The 25162-nt window shown below is 32.0% G+C and overlaps 1 protein-coding gene across 2 annotated transcripts in view; it reads left to right on the forward strand.

Annotated features, from left to right (window-relative positions):
- Positions 1 to 2253: 2253 nt before the first annotated feature.
- The window catches only part of LOC108914870 (protein EFR3 homolog cmp44E), a 28919-nt gene continuing 6010 nt past the window's right edge, over positions 2254 to 25162 (forward strand). Inside the window, exons 1-11 of one of the 2 annotated variants that reach the window (XM_018720785.1) lie at positions 2254 to 2287; positions 2999 to 3203; positions 7229 to 7379; positions 9051 to 9299; positions 9448 to 9599; positions 9733 to 9811; positions 13185 to 13320; positions 13381 to 13640; positions 13703 to 13875; positions 17821 to 18045; positions 21020 to 21266. In XM_018720785.1, the coding sequence (XP_018576301.1) occupies positions 2263 to 2287; positions 2999 to 3203; positions 7229 to 7379; positions 9051 to 9299; positions 9448 to 9599; positions 9733 to 9811; positions 13185 to 13320; positions 13381 to 13640; positions 13703 to 13875; positions 17821 to 18045; positions 21020 to 21266 (1902 nt within the window). In that variant the 5' untranslated portion in view covers positions 2254 to 2262. Of the gene's footprint in view, positions 2288 to 2825; positions 2916 to 2998; positions 3204 to 7228; positions 7380 to 9050; positions 9300 to 9447; positions 9600 to 9732; positions 9812 to 13184; positions 13321 to 13380; positions 13641 to 13702; positions 13876 to 17820; positions 18046 to 21019; positions 21267 to 25162 lie in introns of those variants that run through there. The other variant, XM_023455691.1, reaches the window with a different exon arrangement.

Below are 25162 nucleotides of genomic sequence, written 5' to 3' on the forward strand. Positions count from 1 at the left end.
CTAAATTTAATTTAAGATTATTGTTTACATCGACTTTGTTTTCCATTTCTTTAACTGTAAATTTCAAAGAAACACCTACATTTCTATTACTACAAATTAAAGATGTATCGTCATCATAAAGAATATAGTTATCGGAAGAAAAGACCAATCATATAAATTATGGGCAAGGGCCTTAAGACAGAACCTTTGGCACCCCATTCTTCACTAAGTTTAAATCAGGTATGCCACTTGTTACAGATTAAGAAAAGTTCCTATAACCATATGTCCATAAATTTTTGGGATAGGGAATGTTCATTAAAATGTGATGTTTATTTTCAGTAAAAGAAAAACACTAGGTACTTTATATGTACAATTCAAACATTTTGGTTCATTTTCGTAAACATTTTCACAAGTGGTTTTCCTGCTGAATTTGAATAACGTTTTATTTCACAGTACCTACATGACATTTTATCAATCTAATAACGCTGCAAATATATGAAGATCGTTGTTTGATTTAAGTAAATAACTGGTATTTGAACCAGACAACGATCTCCAGACTCCACATATTTTGCAGCCTCAGTTCACAATTTATTCAAAGGACGAGCATGCGCAAAGTCAGGATACCTACGAGAATATTCTGAAAGTAACCTATATTCAGGATCTAGTCGTAGTGTAATGTGGCCGGCGTGGCGACGCTTTGGCGTCCTGACGTCCCATTTGCTCCTGTGAACAAGGCGGATTTATAAAAAATGTGATTGAATGTTTGACATTGAACTCACGTGGTCCGGAGACAATCAGTATACTAAAAACACACACATGAATACGTTTCTCTTAATGCAGAATTATCAATAACCATTAATTTAATTAAGGAAATCTCGAGAAATGCAATTAGAGAGGATAGTTGGTTTCCAGTGTACGTGCTAGTCATTGTAAGGAGTACAGTTAATTATCCATGAAGAGAAACTCTATTCTTGTTCTTATTCTTGAAAGATCTGCTCCATAGCAACTAGTAGTTGTTAAACCTCGTGAACAGCGGTGTCTACTTCTACTAGCTTCGATTGTTGAACAAGAAAATTTTATACGTATATTTTTATATGGATAGGGATAATTATAAATGGTTTAAAAATGTCTATTGTGAAGTGTTGTTTCGATACTCCCGAAGTCGCGGATTTTGTTGAATCTTTCATTCAGAAATGTACAGATCCAGGGTGTAAGTTTATTTTCCTCACATAAATTGCATCTTTGACTATAATTGTTTAAGTTAGGGCATTTATATAAATTAAGTTAAATGTTAATACTACAAGCGCCATCTTCCGTATTCAGCTGAATATTATTTATGGATTTATAACGATAAGCACTAATAGATGTCGCTGCTCAATTCATTAAATGTATAGTACGTTCAGAAATTTATCTATGCCTTAGATAATAAATCATTGTATGACATAAGGTCTGTTCCAACAAGAGTCAGGGATTGGTTCCAAACCATCAGAAATGTGCATCCAACTAATTCTTGCGATATATTCACTGAAGACACGTTTAGAATTTAGCTGGCCAAACATTTCGAACGGTTGGGAACCAATCCCTGACTCTTGTTGGAACAGACCTATAATTTTTAAAGGAACATATAAAATTATTGGACATTAATTAAGAGCACCTATTAGGACATAATTAAATAAATTATAGCAGTTACATTTATCAATTATTGTTTCAGGAAAAATATATTTTATTATTACAAATATAGGCACCTTACGAAGAATAAAATATAATGGGAAAATATACACAAACAAATAAATATATTTTTTTAATTTAATATGACAATTAGGGTTTTCTATTTTGTCATTTTTATACTATACAAAAAGTAAAAGATAGAAAAATTTCTTATTATTTCCAGCCAGATATCGCGAATCGCGATATTCTTTCCTATTCACGAAAATAAGATACAAATATAAACGTTTATGTTTAGAATCGAATTAAAATTAACTTAACATATGAATACAAATACAAGTAAAACAATGGCCGTGACAAAAAAAAATACCTATTTGAATTTTGCTACTATTTACAGCCTATTAGTAACAAACTATTTACAAGATTTTTCATTAGGTACTTACTTAAAATTATCTATTTTTATCTCTATTTGATAAATCACGTTACTATATACCTATTGTAAAGAACAGATAATTAAAGATTACCTACATTGATTACACATACATTCTTAATTAATATATTTAACCAACAAGTTTAGTGATAATTATATAATTCTGTATTTAATGTGTTGCAAACGTTATGCTAGCTCTTAAACTTATCGAAGGTTAGATATACGGATTTTATTTTTGGTAATAATTTTTAAAATTTTAGTTTTGTTTCCATAGATTTAAAATATTTTATGAAAATGAAATTTGCAATTTCAAAAATATGTTTCAATCGATTTACAAATTATTGTGTTAGGATTATTTTACTTATATTTTTTTACTCTATATTAAGCCATTTTTTCCATCTGTTTTATTCTCCTATAACATTTACTCATTTTTTGTATATTTAAAATTATAATCTTGCAATTTGGAAGACATTAGGTATGTTCCAACAAGGGTCAGGGATTGGTTCCGAACCGTTCGAAATGTTTGGCCAGCTAAGTTCTAAATGTGTTTTCGGTGAATATATCGCAAGAATTAGTTGGATGCACATTTCTGACGGTTCGGAACCAATCCCTGACTCTTGTTGGAACAGACCTATTGGCTGAATCGTTAAATCCACCAAAATATTGCACTAGGTACACGTATGGACAAATAAACAGATCGCAATCAGCTGTCAACTGTCATTGCTGTCACCGATGAAATGCATTGCAGTGATGTCACTCGGTCTAGGTATAAAGTGGGAAATACTTTTATTTTTTTATTACGTGTGAATCATTTAATATTAGTAAATAAACATGTGCAACGGTAATGTCTTCTATTTAAAAGTTTACTTTATTTATTGTTTATTTTAATATTATTAATATTTCCATAAATATTCGATTTTACAGGTTGTTGCGGGTGCTGTAGCGCTTTTAGACCCAGATACAAAAGACTTGTTGATAATATATTTCCTGTATATCCTCAAGATGGATTGGTTAAGTCGAATATGGAAAAACTTACCTTCTATTCACTCAGTTCTCCAGAGAAGTTGGACAGGATCGGGGAGTATTTATATCAGAGGGCAGCTAGAGATATTTACCGTAAAAAATATGGGTATGTAATATTAGTTTGCAGAAAAAAAATTGTTAAAAATCAAAGAGAATATAATTGCAAGTATTTGATTGTCATGTGTCCTGGAATGCAAAATCGGAAGCTTATAATAATTATAAGATGATATATAAATATTCATACTAAAATGATTATATAAAGTTTTCAAAGTACAAAGTCTATAACCTAATTAAACAGTAATTACGTTATATATCAATAGTTCAATCTGCATCAAACTCAAACATATTAACTTGTCCCATGAAAAATAATGTTTTTCCTTAAAGACCATTTAGATACAAGTAGATGCATGGAAATTAGAGCACTGTGGAAGTAAAGGATAAGAAAAGACAAAGTTTGTACCTATATAAAATGTGATAAAAAGTAACTCCAAAATAATGATTTAAGTAAATCTCGTAATCTGTAAAATTAAAAAACTGAAATAACTGCCTTGTAAAACATATCCTGGGTGTTAGATTATTCAAACTAATATTTCATTAAAATACTAAATTGACAAGTGGATAATTCATGGTTTGACTACAAGAATATTTGAGTGAATTTGAAAATGATGAACATCCTTTGATCCTGCATAATACCTAAGATAACACTGCTTCATGTTACTGACAATCTACTTTAGTATATTTATAGATATTTGTAATAGATGTCATACAAATTACTTTTCTAGATACACTCATATGATTTATTTCATAGTTAAATAAAAGTATTTTTGAAACCTTTAAAATTCAAATCCTAATTCCATTCTGATTCCTTATTTTAATAGAGGAAGGTGAAAGATTTTCCTTTAGTCATGATTTTTTTATTTTTGATATCTTTTGTGCAGTAGAAAATATATACAATTTATTTGTACTGCAAAAATACTTTTAACCAAACACTATGACATCATTATTAATTACAGTCCAGTTCATTTCATTTATGACCTCGAGTTCTATAGTGATAAATATTTGTAATATTATTGTATAAAGAAATCACTGCAAATTTAAAAATTCCTTTCATAACTGAATTAAATCTAAAATTCTTCTTCTAAAGATTGAAGTTACTCACATTATTATACTTTATTTAAGTCTCAATTCAAGTGTAACCATCGAGGTACAGTTATTAAACATTGTGTTTATTACAACACAGCTAGGCTTCGATAGTTTAAAATGTCACAAATATTAATAAAATACAGTACACGGTGTCCCACTTTTATTATGATAAAATTTAGGGAAAGATAAAAGCATTCAAAATAATGAGACTTTGTTACGAGTATAAACTTATTTCAAAATCTCGACCTTTTTCAAAATACAAAATAGTTACTTTGTTCAAGAAATGAGGCAAATATATTTTTAAATTTAATGTACATTTACCACAGATTGAAAAATTTTAAATATCCGTAAAAAAGTTTTCAAGAGAAAAAATACGTGTTAAAAAAATATAATAAATCATACATATATAAAAGGACTAATTATTTGGCCCAAAATATCATTGTCGTATAACAGGGAGAAGCACAGTTTTGCAAAAAAATAAAAAATTTCTGCCAATGATTTTTTTGGACTTTTGCTGTTGTATTGTATTGTGTAATCAAAAGATTGGTATAATTTGTTTGGAGAAAATTTATAATTTGAGTGATATTTTAAAGGACCCCTCACAAATCAAACGGAAATTGGCTTTCGGTGAAATCGGCCGAATTTTGGATATGTTGTTCCTTTCGGTGTCCAGATCAAAAGTCTCCACGGGCACGAAGCTCGAAAATCTTCCCTGTGAGCAGTACCCAGCTTGAAAGGTTAGAGACCGGTAATCCCCGATTTTCGCTGATTTTACCTCTACATGTGGCCTCAGCGACTCCGAATACTGAAGTCCGATTTTGCAATCGCCGTTACGATAGTGTTTACCTGTTATGTGTGGTGTTTACAATAGTTTTTTGGTAGTTGGTGTCAAAAATGGTTTGCGTGTATAGCAACTCAGAGTTGATGGATATTGTTTTAATTTATGGTGAAGCAAGACAACATTTGTATTATGGTGAAGCATTTGTGTTATGGTGAAACAAGACAATATTTGTGGTAGTTCGTAGAAACTGAGTAAGACGGACCCAAATGTGTTTACACGTTGGTGGATAAAATTTGGAACAATTGTTGTTGTAACATCGGGTATGTCAAATAATTTTATTACTTAAAAACACAAATTAATTTTATTAATTAATAAAGGCAAAAGCAGTTGAATTTGCCAATATAAAATAGGTGCTAATATAAAATAGGTGCTATAATATTTATTTCTTTCCTTGCTAAAGTTTTTGTCCGTTTTTATCAAACCGCCATGCCGGTCGCATTGTGCGCAGTCAGGTTTTATAGTGGAACAGATTCCAGTGCCGTGCAAAAGTGTATTTTTAAATCATTTTCGAACTGCCTTTTTTGATTTTTTCTTTACAAAATTGTATTTGTAAGGGACCCCTGTACATCCAGAATTTTTTTTTTGGATAAGTTCTGATTCACCCTGTATAATATATCTTCATATATATAATATAACTTCATATATATCCCGAAAATGCAAGGGTAGAGGTAAAATTTGCGAAAATCGGAGATTGCCGATCTCTAACCTTCCAAGCTGGGAACTGCTCGCAGGGAAGATTTTCGAGCTTCATGCCCGTGGAGACTTTTGATCTGGACACCGAAAGGAACAACATATCCAAAATTCGGCCGATTTCACCGAAAGCCAATTTCCATTTGATTTGTGAGGGGTCCTTTGTTCGATTATGTAAAAATCTTAAATTTAAAAAAATAGAAAATTATCCATTATAAGATTTAAGTAAAAAAGACCTTTTTTCTTAAAAATAATGTTGATAATTAAAAAATACACTTATCCAATTATCAAAATACCCAATGATTAAATTCTGAGGTTCTTAATGACAATACATTTTTACTTTTAACAAGATAAATTATTAGCCCAAATTTCATCAATCTGTGTCTGAGATATTTGGATAAATATTTTTTCAATTATTGTAACACCCTCTTTTTTGAAAATGGTTAAATTTTGAAATAAGTTTATATAACCAATATCACAATACTTTTACTAGTTCTACCTATTCCAAATTATTTTTAGAATAAAACTGGAATAATCTGTATAATATTTTCAAATTTGTTCCAGAATACTCGTAAGACAATCACCGATTCCATGTCTGTCATCTGAAAACAGTCAAACAGCATATAAAATCCATACAATTAAAAACAAGTTTATAATTTGTGTGGTGTTCATACAGAGCATACATAAATGATTACAAGCCACGTGACCTCTGAGCTTAGGAAACTAGCTTTGCTTGGTTGGTACTGTCATCTAAAAATCCTCGAATCTTATTGTTACGGATATTAATGATTGGTTGAATAATAATTTTTAATTTTACTGAAATTTAATTGCCAATGTGAAAGAAGTAAAATTACTCTCCCAAACAAAATAACTGGTCACTTGGTTTGTAATCATTTATGAAGGCTGTGTAGAATAATACATTTTTCAAAGTAATGGTTGAAGATTGCTACGTTACTACTCTATACTTTTTCATGAGAAGTACCTTTTTTGTTTAAAGAAATAAACCGTCATGTCATTAATACATTACCAATTTTTCCATTTGTTACATTATTATTGCTGTCTGCCTAGATTTTTTGCACAGCGCATCAAATATGATAATCAAATACTAATAATTATCATCAAATATGTTATTATTATCACCTCAGAATTATTAATTAATTTATAACATTTATTATGTTAATACCTAGATTACAGATTGAATTCTTCAAATATATTTATTAATATTAATAATTAAGTGTTACATATTCATTTACCTCTCTTGAATTGGAAGCATAAATTTGTCCCATTTTTTTCTGATTACCATTGTGATTAACTTTATTGATTAGCTAGTTCTATTTTAGTCCAAAGAATTAAATATACCTTAAGGTGTAAGAATAATTTAACACTGTTGCATGTTTACATACAAAGGACAAATCAATATCAGGTTGATGAACTAGGCCTACTTTGTTTTGTTGTAGTTTTGTCATTATTGCGATGGAGGCCATGGATCAACTTCTACTGGCTTGCCACGCACCAACGTTGAATCTGTTTGTCGAGAGTTTCCTGAAGATGGTGCAGAAGCTTCTCGAATCCACCGAGCCCGAGTTACAAATTTTGGCCACTCAATCGGTAAGTTATTATTAATGTATACTTACAAGTGCGATAATTTATGTATCGGTTGTCATAAATTTGGCATGGAATATTTTACCAACGTATTCTGTGACTAAAAATTTAAAAAACTTTTCTCTAATTTTCTAAATTTTTTAACTGATCACTAACTGTGTTCTCTGTCTGTCTGTATTGTGTAATTTTACGTCGTGTGAATATAAATTATACAGGGTGAGTAATTAGTAATGATACACAGCTTAATAGCAGTTTGTTAACGTCAAAATATAGCAATTGAACCAAAAATGCCGTAATTAACTGTTGCTCCTTTTCATTCTACAGGGTATTAAAGTTAAAAAATATTTTCAATTTTTGCTATATTTTAAATATATATGGACTGATTGTTTTGAAAATTTGTAGTTTTACGTTTTTTGAAGTGGGAAATACGAATATGCAACCAGTAATAGATAGGGTCAAGTCTAGGGGGCGCTAGTTATACTGTCCTATCAATGTAACAATATGTCTATTTGTATTTTACAATTTTGAATTTTTTAACTAGAAATTATTGAACTTTACTCCTCGGTCGAAATTATAAAGAGTGACTAAGACATAATATAAAAACACTATTACCATAATGTGTATAAAATATAAAATGATTTTTATACGGTTCAATATTATTTATCTTTGTGCCGCTCGCTACGCACATCAATAGATTCTATAATCGTCTAGAGACCGAGTTACACTGAACGTCGATCTATATTCTATCTCTGTCTTTTGCACTTGGTAGGGAATAGGGAAATGCTTTTTTAGTGGGTGTAAACGGACTTGATTTAACCCGTCCTGAGAAACGTCATAGCATAATCGTAGACGAGGCGTCTAATTCCATGGCTATAATAAATTTATAAATTAAAAATACACAATTGGGACGTTTTAAAATGCTGTAATAATTAAAATGGATCAAAGTGCCTGTTATAGCAAACCGTAAAAAATATTAGATGTTATGTTTTATTATCTTTTTTCATTATTTTCTATAAATTGTTGCCTTTTACGCAGACACGCCAATGGATTTTCGTTCCTGGCACGCTTCAGCCCCCTTACTAGTCCAAAAACTAGCGATGAATCACACTCTATAATTTCGACCGTGGAGTATATGTACGTTCAATTATAAGTAAACAATGTATACTTGTTACAAATTCAAAAACTCAACCATTTTCGAGATATAGATGTTTTAAGTTTTTGAGATTAGGCGGGAATTTACCCCATCAGTGTATTAATAGACTAATTTAATGATTTTCCAAATTTTTTGCTTGGGGAATACAGGTAAAATAAAATTTGAAATAAAAATAAAAGTACCAATTTGAGTTAATTATTATTACTACTACTTCTTATTATTTATATTTCCATTTTCTTTGCGGTTGAAAGAAACTACAAGTCCTAAAAAACTAAAAACTAAATGTATGAACTAGCGATCATTTTGGCAATAATATCACATAACCTTAAAATAAACGTATCCTTCATTTTACATGCATTTTATATAACATTTTGAGACTATGACTGTATATTTTCCAACCTCTTTATTTCAAATTTCATTATTTTATCTGGAACTTATTTTACCCACAAAATGTACTGATAAAATATTGTATGCTAATCTTAGGTTAACATGTATTTTTTTGCAAATATTCCTATTATTTTTAGTTCGTTAAATTTGCAAATATAGAAGAAGACACTCCATCGTACCATCGAAGATATGATTTCTTTGTAAGCAAGTTTTCTGCCATGTGCCACAGCGGAGACCGAGAGGACATTAGGGATAAAATACGAATAGCTGGAATCAAAGGGTTGCAGGCCGTTGTACGGAAAACGGTGTCGGATGATTTGGTGGAGAATATTTGGGAGCCCGTCCACATGGACAAGATAGTACCCAGCTTGTTGTTTAATATGCAGGTAAGTAATCGAACTATGTGTTTGTCATTTTGTGGCTTCCTACGTTTCCCATATGTAATGTTTACTATACAAATAGAGTATGAAGATAAAAAATGTATTGGTGTACATATAAAAACAAGTTGAAATAACAAATTTTGTAAATTTTTAGGAATCGGGCTTCCACAAAAAAGAGCCTGGGAGTATAGACGTGGCCCCGGAAGACACTTTAGATCCACCAATGCTGGCTGAAACTTGTATGAGGGAACTAGTTGGTAGGGCCTCGTTTGGACATATCAGAGCCGTACTCAGACCTGTTTTGAGGTAAGGACCAAGATTTACTGCATTAATTAAGATGAAAATGCACAATTTTGCAAAAATTAAAAGCAGAAATGTTCTGATGTGTAAATCTGGTAATGTTTTAATTCTAGTTTAAAAAAATTATATTTCTTTTCAGACATTTTGATCTTCACAAGTTATGGGTTCCTAATCAATTTGCAATCCATACTTTCCGAATTATAATGTTTTCAATTCAGGTATGTATTTCAAATATAAAAAAAAAATTGACTGTGTAAGTAATTTATACAGTGTGTCCCAAGATAATGGAACAAAATTAAAAAAAAATTTTCAGTTGAAATTTAAAAAAATCGCTGGAATGGTCAATTAATAAATAGAAATTGTCACTTTTCTGCAACATTTTCAATTTTTTTGAGCCGTTTGACAGACTTATAACATTACCGATATTTTTTTTAATAGGACACATAATTTATGGTATAAATAGATAGCCCTTCTAAAGATGAATTCAGCGATATAAGGTTATACCTACTTTTTTGTCATAGTTGTCAAAAAATTGAGAAATTAAATGAAAACAATAATTTAGTATTACTTTTTAATTTATTACAGCAAATGTTCAAAGTGGCCCCTATTAACCATTGCACAATGCCCAATTTGGTGTTCAAAATTATCAATTATATGTTGAATAACATTTGGTGTTGTATTTCGAACTTCTTCTCTGATACGATTTTTCAATCCTTCCAAAAGGCTTTTTTTCGCGAGTGAAGTCGTATGTTGTAGTATGTGTAGTATGAGTGAATATTACGTTTTTGCGAGAATAGTCAGTCATTTAAACTACTATGTGACGTCACAAGTTTAGATCAAATGACTGAACTCTTCACCCTTCAGCTGAATATTCTGTTGGTATATTCAACTAGTATTGTCAGCTGGTAACTTAACCCTTTTCTTTTTGACATTTTGTTTAAATGAGGATAAAAATTGTTCAGCAAAATGATGGATTCTGATACAGCTGTGGAAGTGGTCAGTTTAAATTTAATCTTTTGATGCACAGATGTTTTAGTAAACGTAGACGTTGAAACAGCAAATATTTTACTTAATGGTAATATTAATTTTCTGTATGGGATATATTTGCGATCCACTTTGCTTCAGGATTATCCTCTTTTTTTTATGACCTAGGCCAGAGATAATATTGGTAGAATCATTTGTAATTCAGGTCTTTTTCGTATGAATTACATAAAAAACCAACCTAACCTCTTTCTAGTTTAATTTTTTTCTGGAATAGAGAATATATGATATGATTCTCTAAACTTATAACATAAATAAGGAACATCATCATCCTCATTCCACAAAAATATCAAAAAATATAGAGCCATGTCACAATTTCTGTTTTGTAGCCATTGACATAAATGACCAAATTCCACTCTTTTACGATAACGATTATGTCGAATATTCGCATATCTTGCAACATCAGAATCTACATACTTTTCACGCTTTTTAAATTTGCCACTTAAAAATATTCCAAAGAAAGCATTGATATATTCCTTCAGTTTTATTTGAAGCAAATACATATATTATATAGTGAGATAACACCAATTCCCACTACACTAGACTACTGGAAGCAATAAAGGATGACAAATTATGGTTACTGGTTAGAAGTTAGAACCCATATGTCAAAGTTGTTAAAGTACATATTATATGACAGGCTGCACCACTGAATAGTGAATATATACATTTTCGCGATCTGTTCAGGTTAGACAAGGTTAGAAATAAGATTAAAAAAGATAGAAACAGTAACTACAAGTCAGACGTATTCACCAATATTCACTCGCGAAAAAAAGCCTATAGTGTCTGGTTTGCTCACATACACATTGCTTTTTAGATAACCCCACAAAAAAAATCTAGTGGGGTTAAATCAGGGGACATTTAAACAAAAACATGCCTGCTAGATAAATGAAGGATTGCACGTTGCACTATGTGCCCCACAGGTAGATCGCTGCTTCACAGCTTGCGTCAAAGTAAAAAGCTTATGTAAACTAAAGAAAACAAGAAAATAATCGTAATAGTTATTCAAAATGTTGTTAAACATCTTCTGCACCATTGACTTTGACAGCTGAATTATGTATGATCCATGGTGTCATTTGTTTGATCAAAAATTTTAAATACTCCAAAAACTCGTTAATAAACGGCTACATGGAGTTGGTCCGTTGAGTGAAATAGCCATCTAATGGTCGCCTCTGCCGATCCAATAGACTGGAAAAGAAATATTCTATCATGTTAATCGTAATGCAAAAAGAAATCCCGTGTCATCATGCATAAATGTATTTTTCAATTTTTTTATACCTCGATATCAAACTAAGTGCATAATGATGTATTTGAAAAAACTCCTCTGAAAAGTTACGCCCCTCCAAAAATTTCTGAAAAAAATTGTTTTTCGTTTTTATCTTCCATGTATATCAAGCTAAAGAAACCAAACTTAGTGAACACTATCTGCCAAAAAAACATTTTTTAAATTTTTTCAACCCTGAAGTATTTTTGTAAGGGGTTGAAATAATCAACATTTATGGCATTTTTCTTATAATTTTTTTCAATAAAATTTTTTGCTTTTAAAGAATATGTCTAAAAAGCCACATTCGCTTACTAACTTTTTGATCTCTTCAAGTTTTTTCGAAAAGTTAAGGATTTAGGAGAAAAAAAATTAAATGTATTACAATGCATTTTTAAAAAGATGAGCTGTTTAACGTGAGTGTATTTTGCCAAAAATGTCATAATCCATTAATCACGTGAGGTTTTTAGGCCACTTTTTTTACACCCTCCCTCCCCCTGGTGATACGTGATGAGGTTGTAAGCTACGCCCCCCCCCCCATCTAACATCACGTGTATTTTTTTTGTTAAAATATTTTCAGTATATTTTTTTATGAAAATCAATAAAAAAACTGGTGGTTATCAGCCAGCGCAGGCAAGGCGACGGTCGATCTTACAAAGATTGACGACATCAATTGCGCGTTACTTATCGTGATGTCATATCGCAGCTCACAGCAAGGCATTCTCGGGCATGGTTGCGCTAAAATATACACGTGATATGTAACAACCCCCTCTCCCCCATTGTGAGCAATAGTGATGTTATCCGAAGTCCCCTCCCTCCCCTACGTGATTAATGGATGACCCCTAAGGGTTGATTATTTCAACCTCTTACAAAAATATTTCAGGATTGAAAAAATTTCAAAAAGTAGTTTTATCGACAGATAATGTTCACCAAGTTTGGTTTCTTTAGCTTGATATACATGGAAGATAAAAAAAAAACAAATTTTTTTTGAAATTTTTGGAGGGGTGTAACTTCAGTTTTTTCAAAAAATTTTATACTAAAGATCCCTATTATTTTTCATCAGAGAATCGCCGCTTAAATTTTTTCGGTGTTATTTAAATACGCCCTGTATAAGCTTTTTCTTCACTTTTACATGCTACTGTATGAATATCGTAACACCCTGTATTTTAAGATTTGAATCAAATCAAATATTTTGTGAACTTCTTACGAAGAAGGTAATAGCCTCAGCTCACAAATTTTCAGCATTTTACCTCCGTGCATTCTATGTAATATGAAAAGAAAAACATTTTTAGGCACAATATTCGTATACAGTCGTAGAAACATTGATGGCGCATTTAGACGAAAATTCCAAATCGAGTCCCACAATTAGAACAAGTATCGCAGGAGTTTTAGCTAAAATTATAGCCATAGCAGCAGGTGAAAGTGTTGGTAAGTAAAACAGACTTCAGAAGTACCATTCATAAATATGGTAACACATTGTATTCGTAGGCCCATCAGTATTAGAAATCATCAACTCGTTGTTGAGCCATTTACGGGATTCTGTTAGAAACGAAGCTAGTCAAACTGAAGAAAAGGAGTACCAAGAAGCTCTTATCAATGCCTTGGGAGAGTTTGCCAATCATCTTCCGGATTACCAGAAGATCGAAATAATGATGTTCATTATGAGCAAGATTCCTTTCCCATTGGTCGACAATCACACGCCGGCAGATAATTTGCTGCAGAGTATATTGCTGAAGAGTTTGTTAAAGGTAAACAAAAAAGAAAATATTCCATAAATTATTTTCAATTATTCTTTTATTTTTTTTTTTAGGTTGGGACAAAATACCAAACGATCCATTTAAACACGACATTTCCTGTTTCATTTTTGGAGCCTCTCTTAAGGATGTCTCTCGCTCCAGATCCTGACATGAGACTACTCGTACAAAAAATTCTGCACACTCTTATCGATAGGCATCAAAACCTAGAAAAACTCTCCAAGCCAACGTAAGTTTTCTGTTTTTTATATATCCAGTTTGAAAATTAAGTTACAATCGTTAGGGGTCTGAGAGTACTGTCATAATTTCTTGGGATTCTAGCATTAGAGAAGTTTAAAAAATGCTGCCTAGGTTCCATTGCCTCGAAATCAAACCTAAATTTCAGTTCTGTTGTTCAAACGCGTAACCTTTGAAGGTTCAGGTGGTGAAAATATAGCTGAAACGCCACTGTGAGCGGTTCACCTGCCAGTGCTAACAGCAGGGGCCCATCTCGAGCATGATGATAGTGCCATTTTGCTTCATGCCGGTTTATCGATCTACATAATTTTGAATCTTCTTCTGTTAGAGTTATTTTCTAAATTGCAGAGAGAGTTGATGAATTCTCTTTAAAAGACCTTAAAGAGCGTTCAATAAATTATTTTGCTGATCAGTTGGAGCCGTGTCTAGAGTTGCCAGATCTCCGGGTTTGACCCGGAGGTTTCGGGGTTTGATGGTACATCTTCTGGCTCCAAGTTAATGTCATTTCTTCGGGTTTGTTGAGGAAAAATCGTGATTTCTTCAAAAACATTTTATGCCTCCCACATTTTTTTTAGACATCGAAAACATTTTGTCTCCCAGATTTCCTGATTGCATAACCTTTTTTTCTTTTTTTTTTTGACATCAATTATACAAACGCCCTGTAGGCAATGGTTAAATGTAACACAATATTTTAATGTCTCCGGGTCTGTCATGAAATACATAGATCTGGTATCCCTAGCCGTGCCCCCACAACTCAGGGACCTATTTTTTAAAGTATTTTTCAACTTTTCACTTTTTATTTTACAAAATTAAAAAAGCAAAGAATAATTCTGTTTTATAAAAAAATATAATTTACATAAATGTTAGGCATTTTAAGAAGCTTCAGCTATTCACTTTCACTGTGCAGATTACCTATTTTTTAATACTAATTTTGAAAACAGAAGATAGCCACAAAAGTGAAAAGTAAAGAGTGAAAAGTACAAAAAATAGGCAAGTAAAAGGTAGTAAGAATTTTCTATTACAATAAGCAGTGTTTCACTGTTGAAAGTTCAAAACACACTGAAAACAATCGGTATTTATAATTAATTTTACACGCTTGACTATTAAACCATTGGATTCCTACCACAGTACATTCCAAAGGGTATAGCCGATTAAGCATATGAAAACTGCACCAACTTCTAATGAAGAATTCTTACCTTGTATTTATTATTCTTCATCTAAAATATCTTCACTTAATTTCAGAGTTCTGCCCCCATTAATTGGGTAATAATGGGCGTGGCAACCCTTAACATTAAATTAATTTTTTTTTCAAAAGTACTCGAGATATCTTAATGAGGTTGAAACTATTTATAAATATATGCGAATTACATATTATAGATTTTTTTCTAGAATTTTTACTCGATTAAAAACGGTGGAAAATGAGAATTATATCTTTTTATGGGGTCATTTTTGATACCAACCACTGAAGTGACACCTACCATACAAAATACGGTTTATTCATTTCATTCATTAGTTAGCTATTATACAGGGTGTAGCAAAAGCACCGGAATGGCAGAATAACTTGGCAGGAGAGCATTTTAGAGGAAAATGTTAAATACAAAAGTTTCAGGATTTCTCCCTGGCTATCCAATGGTGACCTTGACGTTGATCTTGACCTTGAAGATCATTTCTAGGTCAAATGTGATTTTTCAAATTGGACCCTATACTTTTGACCCCAGAAATGAAAAGAGCGGAAAATTTTACGTTCAGATATGACCTCGAGTGACCCCTCCCTTTTGACCTTGGGGCCCCACAAGATCAAACCAGCAAAAGTACGGGAACGGCAGAATAACTCGGCGGGAGAGCATTTTAGAAAAAAATATTCTTTCATGTGCCTTCATTTGCCTGCATTGGCTGGGTTCACTAAACCTTGCCTTCACTGGCCGGGTTCACTAAACCTTGCCTTCAGGCTTCGCAATTTCAAAATTTTCAGCTCTCGTCATTTCTGGGATCAAAAGTATAGAGTCCCATTTGAAAAATCACATTTGACCTTGAAATGATCTTCAAGATCATTGTCAATGTCACCATCAGATAGCCAGGGAGAAATCCTGAAACTTTTGTATTTAACATTTTTCTCTAAAATGCTCTCCCATCGAGTTATTCTGCCATTCTGGTACTTTTGCTATAGCAAAGTATATAAAACCCTGTATATAAAAATTACAGAAGAGTCGAGTTGGTGGAAAATAGTTAAAAAAAATTAAATCCATATTCCTGCAGGTATCCATATATGTCGCAAGTAGTTACATTATATTTCCTTAGCTTTAGTTATAGCTGTTTTACATTGACAATTTATTGATGAATAAATTGACGAAGTTCTTCATGAATTAATTCACGAATTTATTGGTAAACAGTGAAGTTTTACATTGCTACAGAATCTGTCAATTTTTTTGACGCATGAATCAATTCTACCAACAAATCAAAGAAGCAAATAAATTTCAAAAATGCCACCTTTCCACTCATAATAGTAGTGATACAACAGCGGTACCGTTTTGTATCACTATACCATATACACATATGTATTATATAACTGTTAGTGTTTGTAAGTAACAAATCAGTAAAAACAATGCAAAACTAGTACGTCGCCACACAATTATTTACATTCCAATATCATAACCTCATTACTGATCTAAGGCTGGAAATCTGTTGGGTTGGTACTTCCAAACTTCACGAAGAAATTGACGAAAATCAGAACATGCTCTAATTCGTCAAGAACTTGATGAATAAATTCATCAAGTTATTTGACAGCAGATTTGGTGCATTACACTTCTCCAATTTCTTGATGAAGCGGCTTCATAAATTAATTGATCAATAAATTGTCAATGTAAAACAGCTATTAGGAATCTTTGAACTGCCCTTGTTCTCGGGCTAGGTTCTATGAGGGTGGACCTGCTATCAGAACCCCTAGGCCTACCAGTGGTTGTTATTGTTGGTTCTAAGACTGCTACAGAAAGAACTGCTTCTCAGACAATGGTGGCTCTCTAAAACAGTGATATTCAACTTTTTTTTTTTGTAAACCCTTTCAAAAAAATGTTAGTATTCAAGTGGAGTTGGAGAAAATATACTCTAATTTAGTTAGAGGGTTAGGATTAGACATAGATTAATTATTAGTGCACATGTTTTTACTACATGGCTGAACATTAGTAAGTGCGAGAATAAGAAGACTTCTGGATTAAGCTACAATGGACTCCCTTAACCGACCATTTCGGAACACTGACCGGATAACGATTTGGCCGGTTAAAACAACGTTATGTTAAAATACACTCCCTTTGTTTTTGCAGTATGTAAATACATACATATCGTCCCTCTTATCACATAGGGGTGTATAATCCAAGAAATGGATATACACATATGCCTCTACATGATAATAGGGACGATATGATATGTATAATTTAGAAAAATTACGCTGGAAGAACTTTTTTCATCCATAGCAGTCTTTGAATCAACAGAGCCTAGCCCTAGAACAACAAAAGCAGTCAGGTAAAAAAATCTTCGCTGAGGCTAAGGAAGTGCAATATACTTACTTCTGTAACGTCACAACCTGAAAAACCTTGGTACTTTGAATGACTGTTATACTCTATAAAAGTTAAAAGGTCGTTTTATTTATATGTAACTTTATATTTGACAGTTTAACTCCTAGAGATCTAGAATTATTACCGAACTTTTATTTTTTGCCACTAGTTGTATGTTTGGTGACATCTTTATTCCTCTTATTACTTTGCCTAACATTTTTTTTACATGTTTGTGCCAGCACTCATCCTTAATAAACCCGTAATGTTCACATCATGTACGATTTACTGTTTAATATTCAAACACCTTTCTCCTTTAACAAATTTGGATTGTGATATATGTGTCTCCATTTTCATTTATTGACATTATTAACAGCTCAATTTTTTTACAGGGTTAACACATTGGAATTAGACTTGACAATAGAGAAATGCTCAAGGCCAGATCTGATATTTATTAATAAGCATGGACCAATAATTTATGACGCACTGTACACGAGTTTACAAATGGATACAAATACTCCTGATAACATCGAGGCAGTTTACACTACATTGGCACTACTTTGTATAGAACTGGCAAGCGCAGAAACAGTCATAGATTTGTTGCAGCTTTTGTTAGGGTAATTAATAACATTAATTTAATAGAAAAACTAATAACAATTCTTATACAGTGTGTCCAAAGTTGGAGGTAAAAGAATGAAAAAAATAACGAGCGTTCAAATAAAAACGTGGTCAAGTTGGTTCTGAAAATTTGGACGTAGGGCGTAGCGTATAGCAAATGAACTTAAACGTCATCTGTCAAAGCGCTATATCGCCGCTATCAATTTGAATATTTTCGTTTTAAAAAGCGTTTAAAATGGTGTTTTCTCAAGAACAAAAAGTGTTTATCATAGAGTCCTACTTTAGAAATGGATGCAAGATTGATGGAATATGGAAGTATTCTATTGAGGAATGTTTCATAGAATTTCAAAATCAATTTCCCGGCGTTGTCGAGTACAAAATTTTTCAAAGTGCAGTTCAGCGTTGTGTTAATGTTTTTCGTGAAACGGGCAGTGTAACAAGAAAAGAAGGAAGCGGCCGACCTAAAAAGCGGACTGATGAATTAAAAGAAAATGTCCAACAAATAATGGAAAATGCGCCAAGAACTTCTGTACGTGTTTTATCACAAATGGTGGGAGTATCAGTCGGTACCTGCCACACAGTGTTAAAAAAAGATTTGCGTTTGTTCTCCTATCGTTTAACTTGTCAGCAAGAACTTGATGAAGTTGATTTTCCACGACGGGCTGTATTTTGTGAATGGTTTTTAAACAACTACGGTGAACTTCATAATATCACATTTTTTTCTGATGAAGCCTGGTTTCATTTAAGTGGTTACGTAAACTCACAGAATATGAGAATGTGGTCTTCTGAAAAACTAGATAACTTTTTTGTCGCTTTTACACGCTCAAAAAATTGGAGTTTGGTGTGCTCTCAATCGAAGGAGGATTTATGGACCTATTTTTTTTAATGGTATAGAGGTATAGAGAAGAAATTATCGCTCCTTTTGTTAACCAGCTGGAAGAAAACGAAATTACAAACTTTTACTTTCAACAAGATGGCGCAAGGGCACATACGGCAGGCGAGACGATGAATATGTTGAGGGAAGTTTTCCAAAATCGACTAATAAGTCTCAATGCTGAACATGAATTTCCACCGAGGCCATGCGATATTACGCCGTGTGATTTCTTTTTGTGGCCTTACCTTAAAAACACTATTTTTGAACTGCCTATTCCTGATTTAAACCATCTTGAGGCTCGACTTATAGACAAGATTCGTGAAATTAATAATACCCCGAGCATCTTAGAAAATATCTTTAATTATTTGAGGAACAGGTGCGAAAAGAGCTTGGAACAAGGAGGGGGACACTTTCAGCAGCTGCTTTAATTTATTGTTATAACAAGGAGGGGGACACTTTCCGCAGCTCCTTTAATTGTCTGTTATTGTTATCACGATTATTCTTTAAAATAAAGTTATATAGTTGAGAAATGAGGTTAAGTTGGTCGCTATAAGCTACTCCCTACGTCCAATGTGTCAGAGCCAACTTCAACCACGTTTTTATTTGAACGCTCGTTATATATTTTTCATTTTATCAAAAAAAAGTAGAGATGGGCAATGGGAAATTTTCCGTCCCGGAAAGTTTCCAAAACGAAAATTTTCCGGGAAGAAATAATCGAAGCTCGAGAAATTTTCCCTGGAAAGTTTCTGAAAAAATTTCTGTCGGAAATTTTCCGGGAATATTTCTAACAATTTATAAACTTGGAGCCAATTTTACTTCTAACTTCTATGAACATACACAAAAAATCGTTAGTTAATTGCAGATTTTCGGTTAATTCGGAATACCAGAAGACCATATTATCCAAATAAGTTAGAAAACACTTACACTTACTCATTTTAAGCTCTGTTAAGTCTACAATCTACATAATAGAGAGCAATACAAGACTCATAAATTGCCTCCTTTTCAAATTTAATATGAATTTTGATAGTTGAACCAAAGTACAATTACATTTTAAAACTAGTATAATTATTTAATGTATTTACTATTTGTTTGTTAAAAAATAAAAATAAATATTGTATACTGTATACTGTAACCCTCAGCATGTAATTTTTCTAACGGATGATTAATACATAATTTATATTTTTCCAATATTTATACCAATATAAATAAAAATGAATATAAGTATTTGGTCTTTTTGGAAAGCTGATGATATGTAGAACACAATACCAAATCCAAAAAAATTTTTTGAAATTTTCGGAAAATTTCCATAATTTTCAATGGAAACTTTCCAGGAATTTTCATAGTTTGGGAATTTTCCCATCTCTAAAAAAGAGTCTACCTTTGTTCGAAAGTTTTGTGTAGTTCTGAATGGACCACCATAAACAGATGTACCCTATTAAGAAATTAGTTGATTTTGTCTTTAGAACTCATGATGTAATGACAAAAAAATTTTACCCAGAAATTTTGGGGGAATAGTTCTGCTAGATTAAAAAATTATCTGTACCATATTTTTATTTCTAATAAATTAAGTAGGCCTTGTTAGAAACAAAAAGACAGGCAAGCCTACTTTGATCTTTCAATTTTTCCAATCTGTGTTAATTAAATATCTTTTTTTTTGTTACAGATCAGGAAAATTTCTATTAAATCTTTAGAACTAAAATTTATATAATATTCCAAATTTGGTGGCATTTGCTTTTAATTTTATAATTAATATGCCTGAAGTATATACGTTTAGACAAAGTATTTGAGCACAGTTGATGGTTAAAAATGTGATTATTTCTCATTTCATTAATCACAGCAATGTAGCGCCAACTGATCAAAATTGGTATTGTCTTTTACCCATAAATAATATTTAAACATGTCAGAATAGGATCAGCATATATCGTGATAACACATGTTAACATGAGTTATCAAGACAGGACACAGTAATGTGTTTTATTTGAGCTTAAGAGTACGCTGTGGGTGTACTGTGAAGAAGTTTTAGGAACGAGAATAGAATGTGGCACAAGCAATAATAATGATAACGTACAAAACGTATATTATATACAGCAAATTTTTAGGATCCAAAGCTTGGCGTTGAACAGTACGTCCCTCCCAAATGCTCAGAAATTCAATTTACATGCCATCGTTATCAGTTTACTGGTATTAATCCCACATGTGGTGACCATCAAACCATTGGCAGAATATGGCGCTCAGGTTGTCGAGCAGAGAAAACAAGAAGCACCTCATTTGATACCCGATTTATTGACACACTATCCGGCAAATACTGAGGTCGCGAACAAGCTTCCACACCTTCTAATTGACCAGGTAATGTAGATCCTTAGTTACAAAAATGTTTTATTTATGTACAGTGTGAAATGTCCCATCCCATTACTTGTCAGTTTGAAGTTTTAGTTACCAGATTGAAAAGTGTTTAACTCCGTAAATATATTTAAAATTATTTAAATTTCTTATATTTGTACCGTAGAATCCCATGAATGTGAATACACGTTTATCCAAATGTCCAGTATTCCAAACAAAAAGTTGTAGTTACTTTATTACCCACAGTTCCCTTTGATTTTTATTATTTATTTATTAAAAATAAAAACTTAGCGACTAAAATAGATTTGTTTTCGAATTCAGTTTCCATGTAAATAAGTATGTGAGAAACATTTAAAAAAGTCTTAACCCATAATATTCTAAAAAAAGTTCTAAAAGAGGTAAGGTGCAATATGTAGGTTTGTTAAAAAGCTCTTTAAAAGGGCTTTACATAAATAATATAATAATAAAAAACTGACTTCCATGTATAAATGTAATTAAAATAGGCTATTAATAATATAAATCAAAATATCTGAGTGCTTTTTCCAAAAAACTTACTCGATCATTAATTGAATTTGTGTATTTTTTTGGTAATTTTTTCAACTAAACTAATGCAAAAAATGAAAGTGTCAAAAGAATTTCCGAAATTTTTCCGTGATTTTTGACAGCCTGTATTTAGGTGAAAAATGGTTGTATCAGATGAAGATTCTAGTTTTTAGATCTTCCGGCCGAAATTTTTTATGAGTTACAGTTATCATGCAATTCTAAGAAATAGCGGGACAAAAAAATTTTGCGAATTGCCCACGGACTTGGAAAAGTTTTTTTCAGTCCATTGCATGGACCAGATAGCTTCAATTTCCTTTTTTTTTAAATTTTGAGAAAACCATTTTTCATCAAAATATCGGACTTAATGGAAAAGCATCCTTTTTTCTTCAATCATCGATATCTCGGCGACAAATGGTAGTACAGGGAAATGAAGAGTAGTTTCGAAAACTGGAATAAAGTTCCTATAGCAGCCGCAACTTTTCGAAAAAAAAATTTTCATTTTAAAAAACAGGAAAAACGTAATTTATAGTTTTTTAGAAAATTGACGGTTAAATTAGAAATGTTCACAAAGTGACTAATGTTAAGCATGACATTTATAGTTCGATATACCCAGAAGAAACCTGTTAAGTTTCATGTCGATTTAGAGAACTGTTTGTGTTTCAAACAAACTTTTGAAAAAAATTAAAGAGTCACGTTTTTTGAGCTTAAACACTTCATAATCATGATTAAATTGAAAAAAAAAATTTTTTGAGGATTTCACATTTTTACCGCAAGTAACTAAATTGATGAAAAAAAACATTTTGCAATTTTTTTCAGAGAAGAAAAAGGGTAGTTTAAAAAAAAAACTGGTTTTTAAGTGATTACAGATTGCACAAACATTAATTAGAAATTTGTCTCAGAAAACGATATGAATCGGGATCAAAATTAATTAAAAATTGATGAACAGAAGCATAGGACGGAAAAGCCAAATCGTGTTAGAAACAATTGAATTTTGTTTTCTTCAATGCCTGAAAGGTTTTCCAAAAAAACAAAAAAAAACTTCAAAAATTTCGAAAAACTTTTTTTTCATCAATTTTAAACATTATTTGTGGTAAAAATGTGAAAAAACCTCAAATTTTTTTTTCCATTTTACTCATGATTATGAAGTATTTAAGCTGAAAAAACGTTTAATTTTTTTCAAAAGTTTGACTGTTTGAAACAAAGTAACAGTTTGCTCCGAGATGAAACTTCACAGGGTTCTTCTGGGTATATCGAGGGTATATCGAACTATAAAAGTCATGCTTCATATTAGTCATTTCGTGAATATTCTAATTTAGCCGTCAATTTTCTAAAAAATCATAAACCTGTTATTTTAAATTTGTGTAAAAGATGAAAAAAAAAAAAAATTTTAAAAAGTTGCAGCAGCATGTTATCGGAAATTTATTCCAGTTTTCGAAACTGCCCTTCAATTATCTGTACGACTATTTGTCGTCGAGATATTGATGATTGAAGACAAAATGATCCTTTTCCATTAAAAGTCCGATATTTCGATGAAAAATGGTCGTATCGAAACTTAAAAAAATGGAAATTGAAACTGAATAGACAAGCTATCTGGTCCATGCAATGGCTTAGCTGAAAAAAGTCCGTGGGCTCCTTCTTAGAATTGCATGATAACTGTAGCTCCTAAAAAATTTCGATTGCAAGATCTAAAAACTAGAATCTTAGAGCTTCAAAATGTTTTTTTTTTTTAATTCCCGATACGACCATTTTTCACCTAAATACAGTCTGTCAAAAATCACGAAAAAATTTCGGAAATTCGTTTGACCTTTTAATTTGTTGCATTAGTTTATATAAGAAAACAGGATTTTCCTCCTTTGGGAGCAGAGAATGCCATTTTTGCTGTACGGAGAGAAAAACTTTATATAGTCTTGCTATATTATTCTTGGTTCTTGAGATAGAAGATGTAAGACCACCGTAGCCTTTTTCAAATTGTTTTGAGAAACATCATTTTACTAAAACAGTTAATTTCTTCGAAAATTTGAGGAAAATAGCGGTGCTGAAATTTTAAACAGGAACTGTTTGTGTTGCACAAACCAACACTTAGTGTTGTAGCAGTGCTACAAGTGCATTGATATTTAATAGTTATAGGTGACAACTTCTGATTTCTTTATTATTGCGAATTAAATTTTGAATATATTAATAAAGACACTATAAAAAAGCAGCAAATACAAATAGATCAAGTATTAAAGGCAACGTAATGAAAGGTAATATAAAAAAGTCATATACATCCCTCTGGAAAGAAATACCTTTTCCTTCCTTGAATTTTGAAGCTGGATGTGAAAGTGACAAACTGTGGAAGATAAAGTGGTATTTTCTTCCCTCGCGATGTAAATGGCTATTATAATTACTGAATAAAATTACTATTCCCGAAATGCATAGAATTTAATATCAGAAGTAATTAATGATTACACGACTTTTGTAATAAAATGAAGGTACCTATTCAAAATTGATTTGAGCAGTCATTTTGCTTACAAAATGAATAGAGTAATATATGTACTTCTTTCCCTCCACAGTTTTGTTCAGTTTTAATCATATAAAATAGTGATGTGAGTGAAAATATATAACAAATTGATATATATCAATTTTTGATACATATCAGCTATTATATTTATGTTAATAGCTGATATATATCAATTTTCCCGCCATTTCATGAATAAAGCCAAATTTCAAACATAACCTTACATTTTAAAACTAAAAACTTGTGGTGTGGTAGGCTTGAGTTGGACTGTAGTAGCTCTTGGGTACCTGGAATATCTCCGTCAAAAATGAATATAAAAATCTGAAATTTTAGGGGTGTACTATAGATGGGAAGAACTAAGAGCGCACGTAATTTCAAGTCACCCCTTCCACCCTAGGGGGTGACGGGTGGTTTTTTTAGATGTACCCTACTCATTTTGCGAGTTTCGGATTCTATGCGTAAAACTACCCCCGAAAGCGCGTTCTTGCCGAATTCGCACAAAAACCAAACCACCACCCTCGTATGGATTTTGTCGTTTTTTCGATGAGCATTTTTCTCCTTCAAAAATAAATATAGAAATCTGAAATTTTAGGGGTGTACTATAAGTGGGGAGACCTAAGAGCGAACCTGATTTCAACTGGCCCTTTCCACCTTAGTAGGTGCAGAGGGGGTGAGGGGTGGTCTTTTAGACGTACCCCCAAGAACGCGTTTCTGGGGGTAGTTTTACGCGTACAATCCGAAAATCGCAAAATAAATAGGGTACGTCTAAAAAAAACCTTCACCCCACCCCCTAGGGTGGAAGGGGTGAGTTGAAATTACGTGCGCTCTTAGGTCTCCCCATTTATAGTACACCCCTAAATTT

This window comes from Anoplophora glabripennis, unplaced genomic scaffold (assembly GCF_000390285.2).
Source record: "Anoplophora glabripennis isolate ALB-LARVAE unplaced genomic scaffold, Agla_2.0 scaffold744, whole genome shotgun sequence".
NCBI classification, from domain to species: Eukaryota; Metazoa; Arthropoda; class Insecta; order Coleoptera; family Cerambycidae; genus Anoplophora; species Anoplophora glabripennis.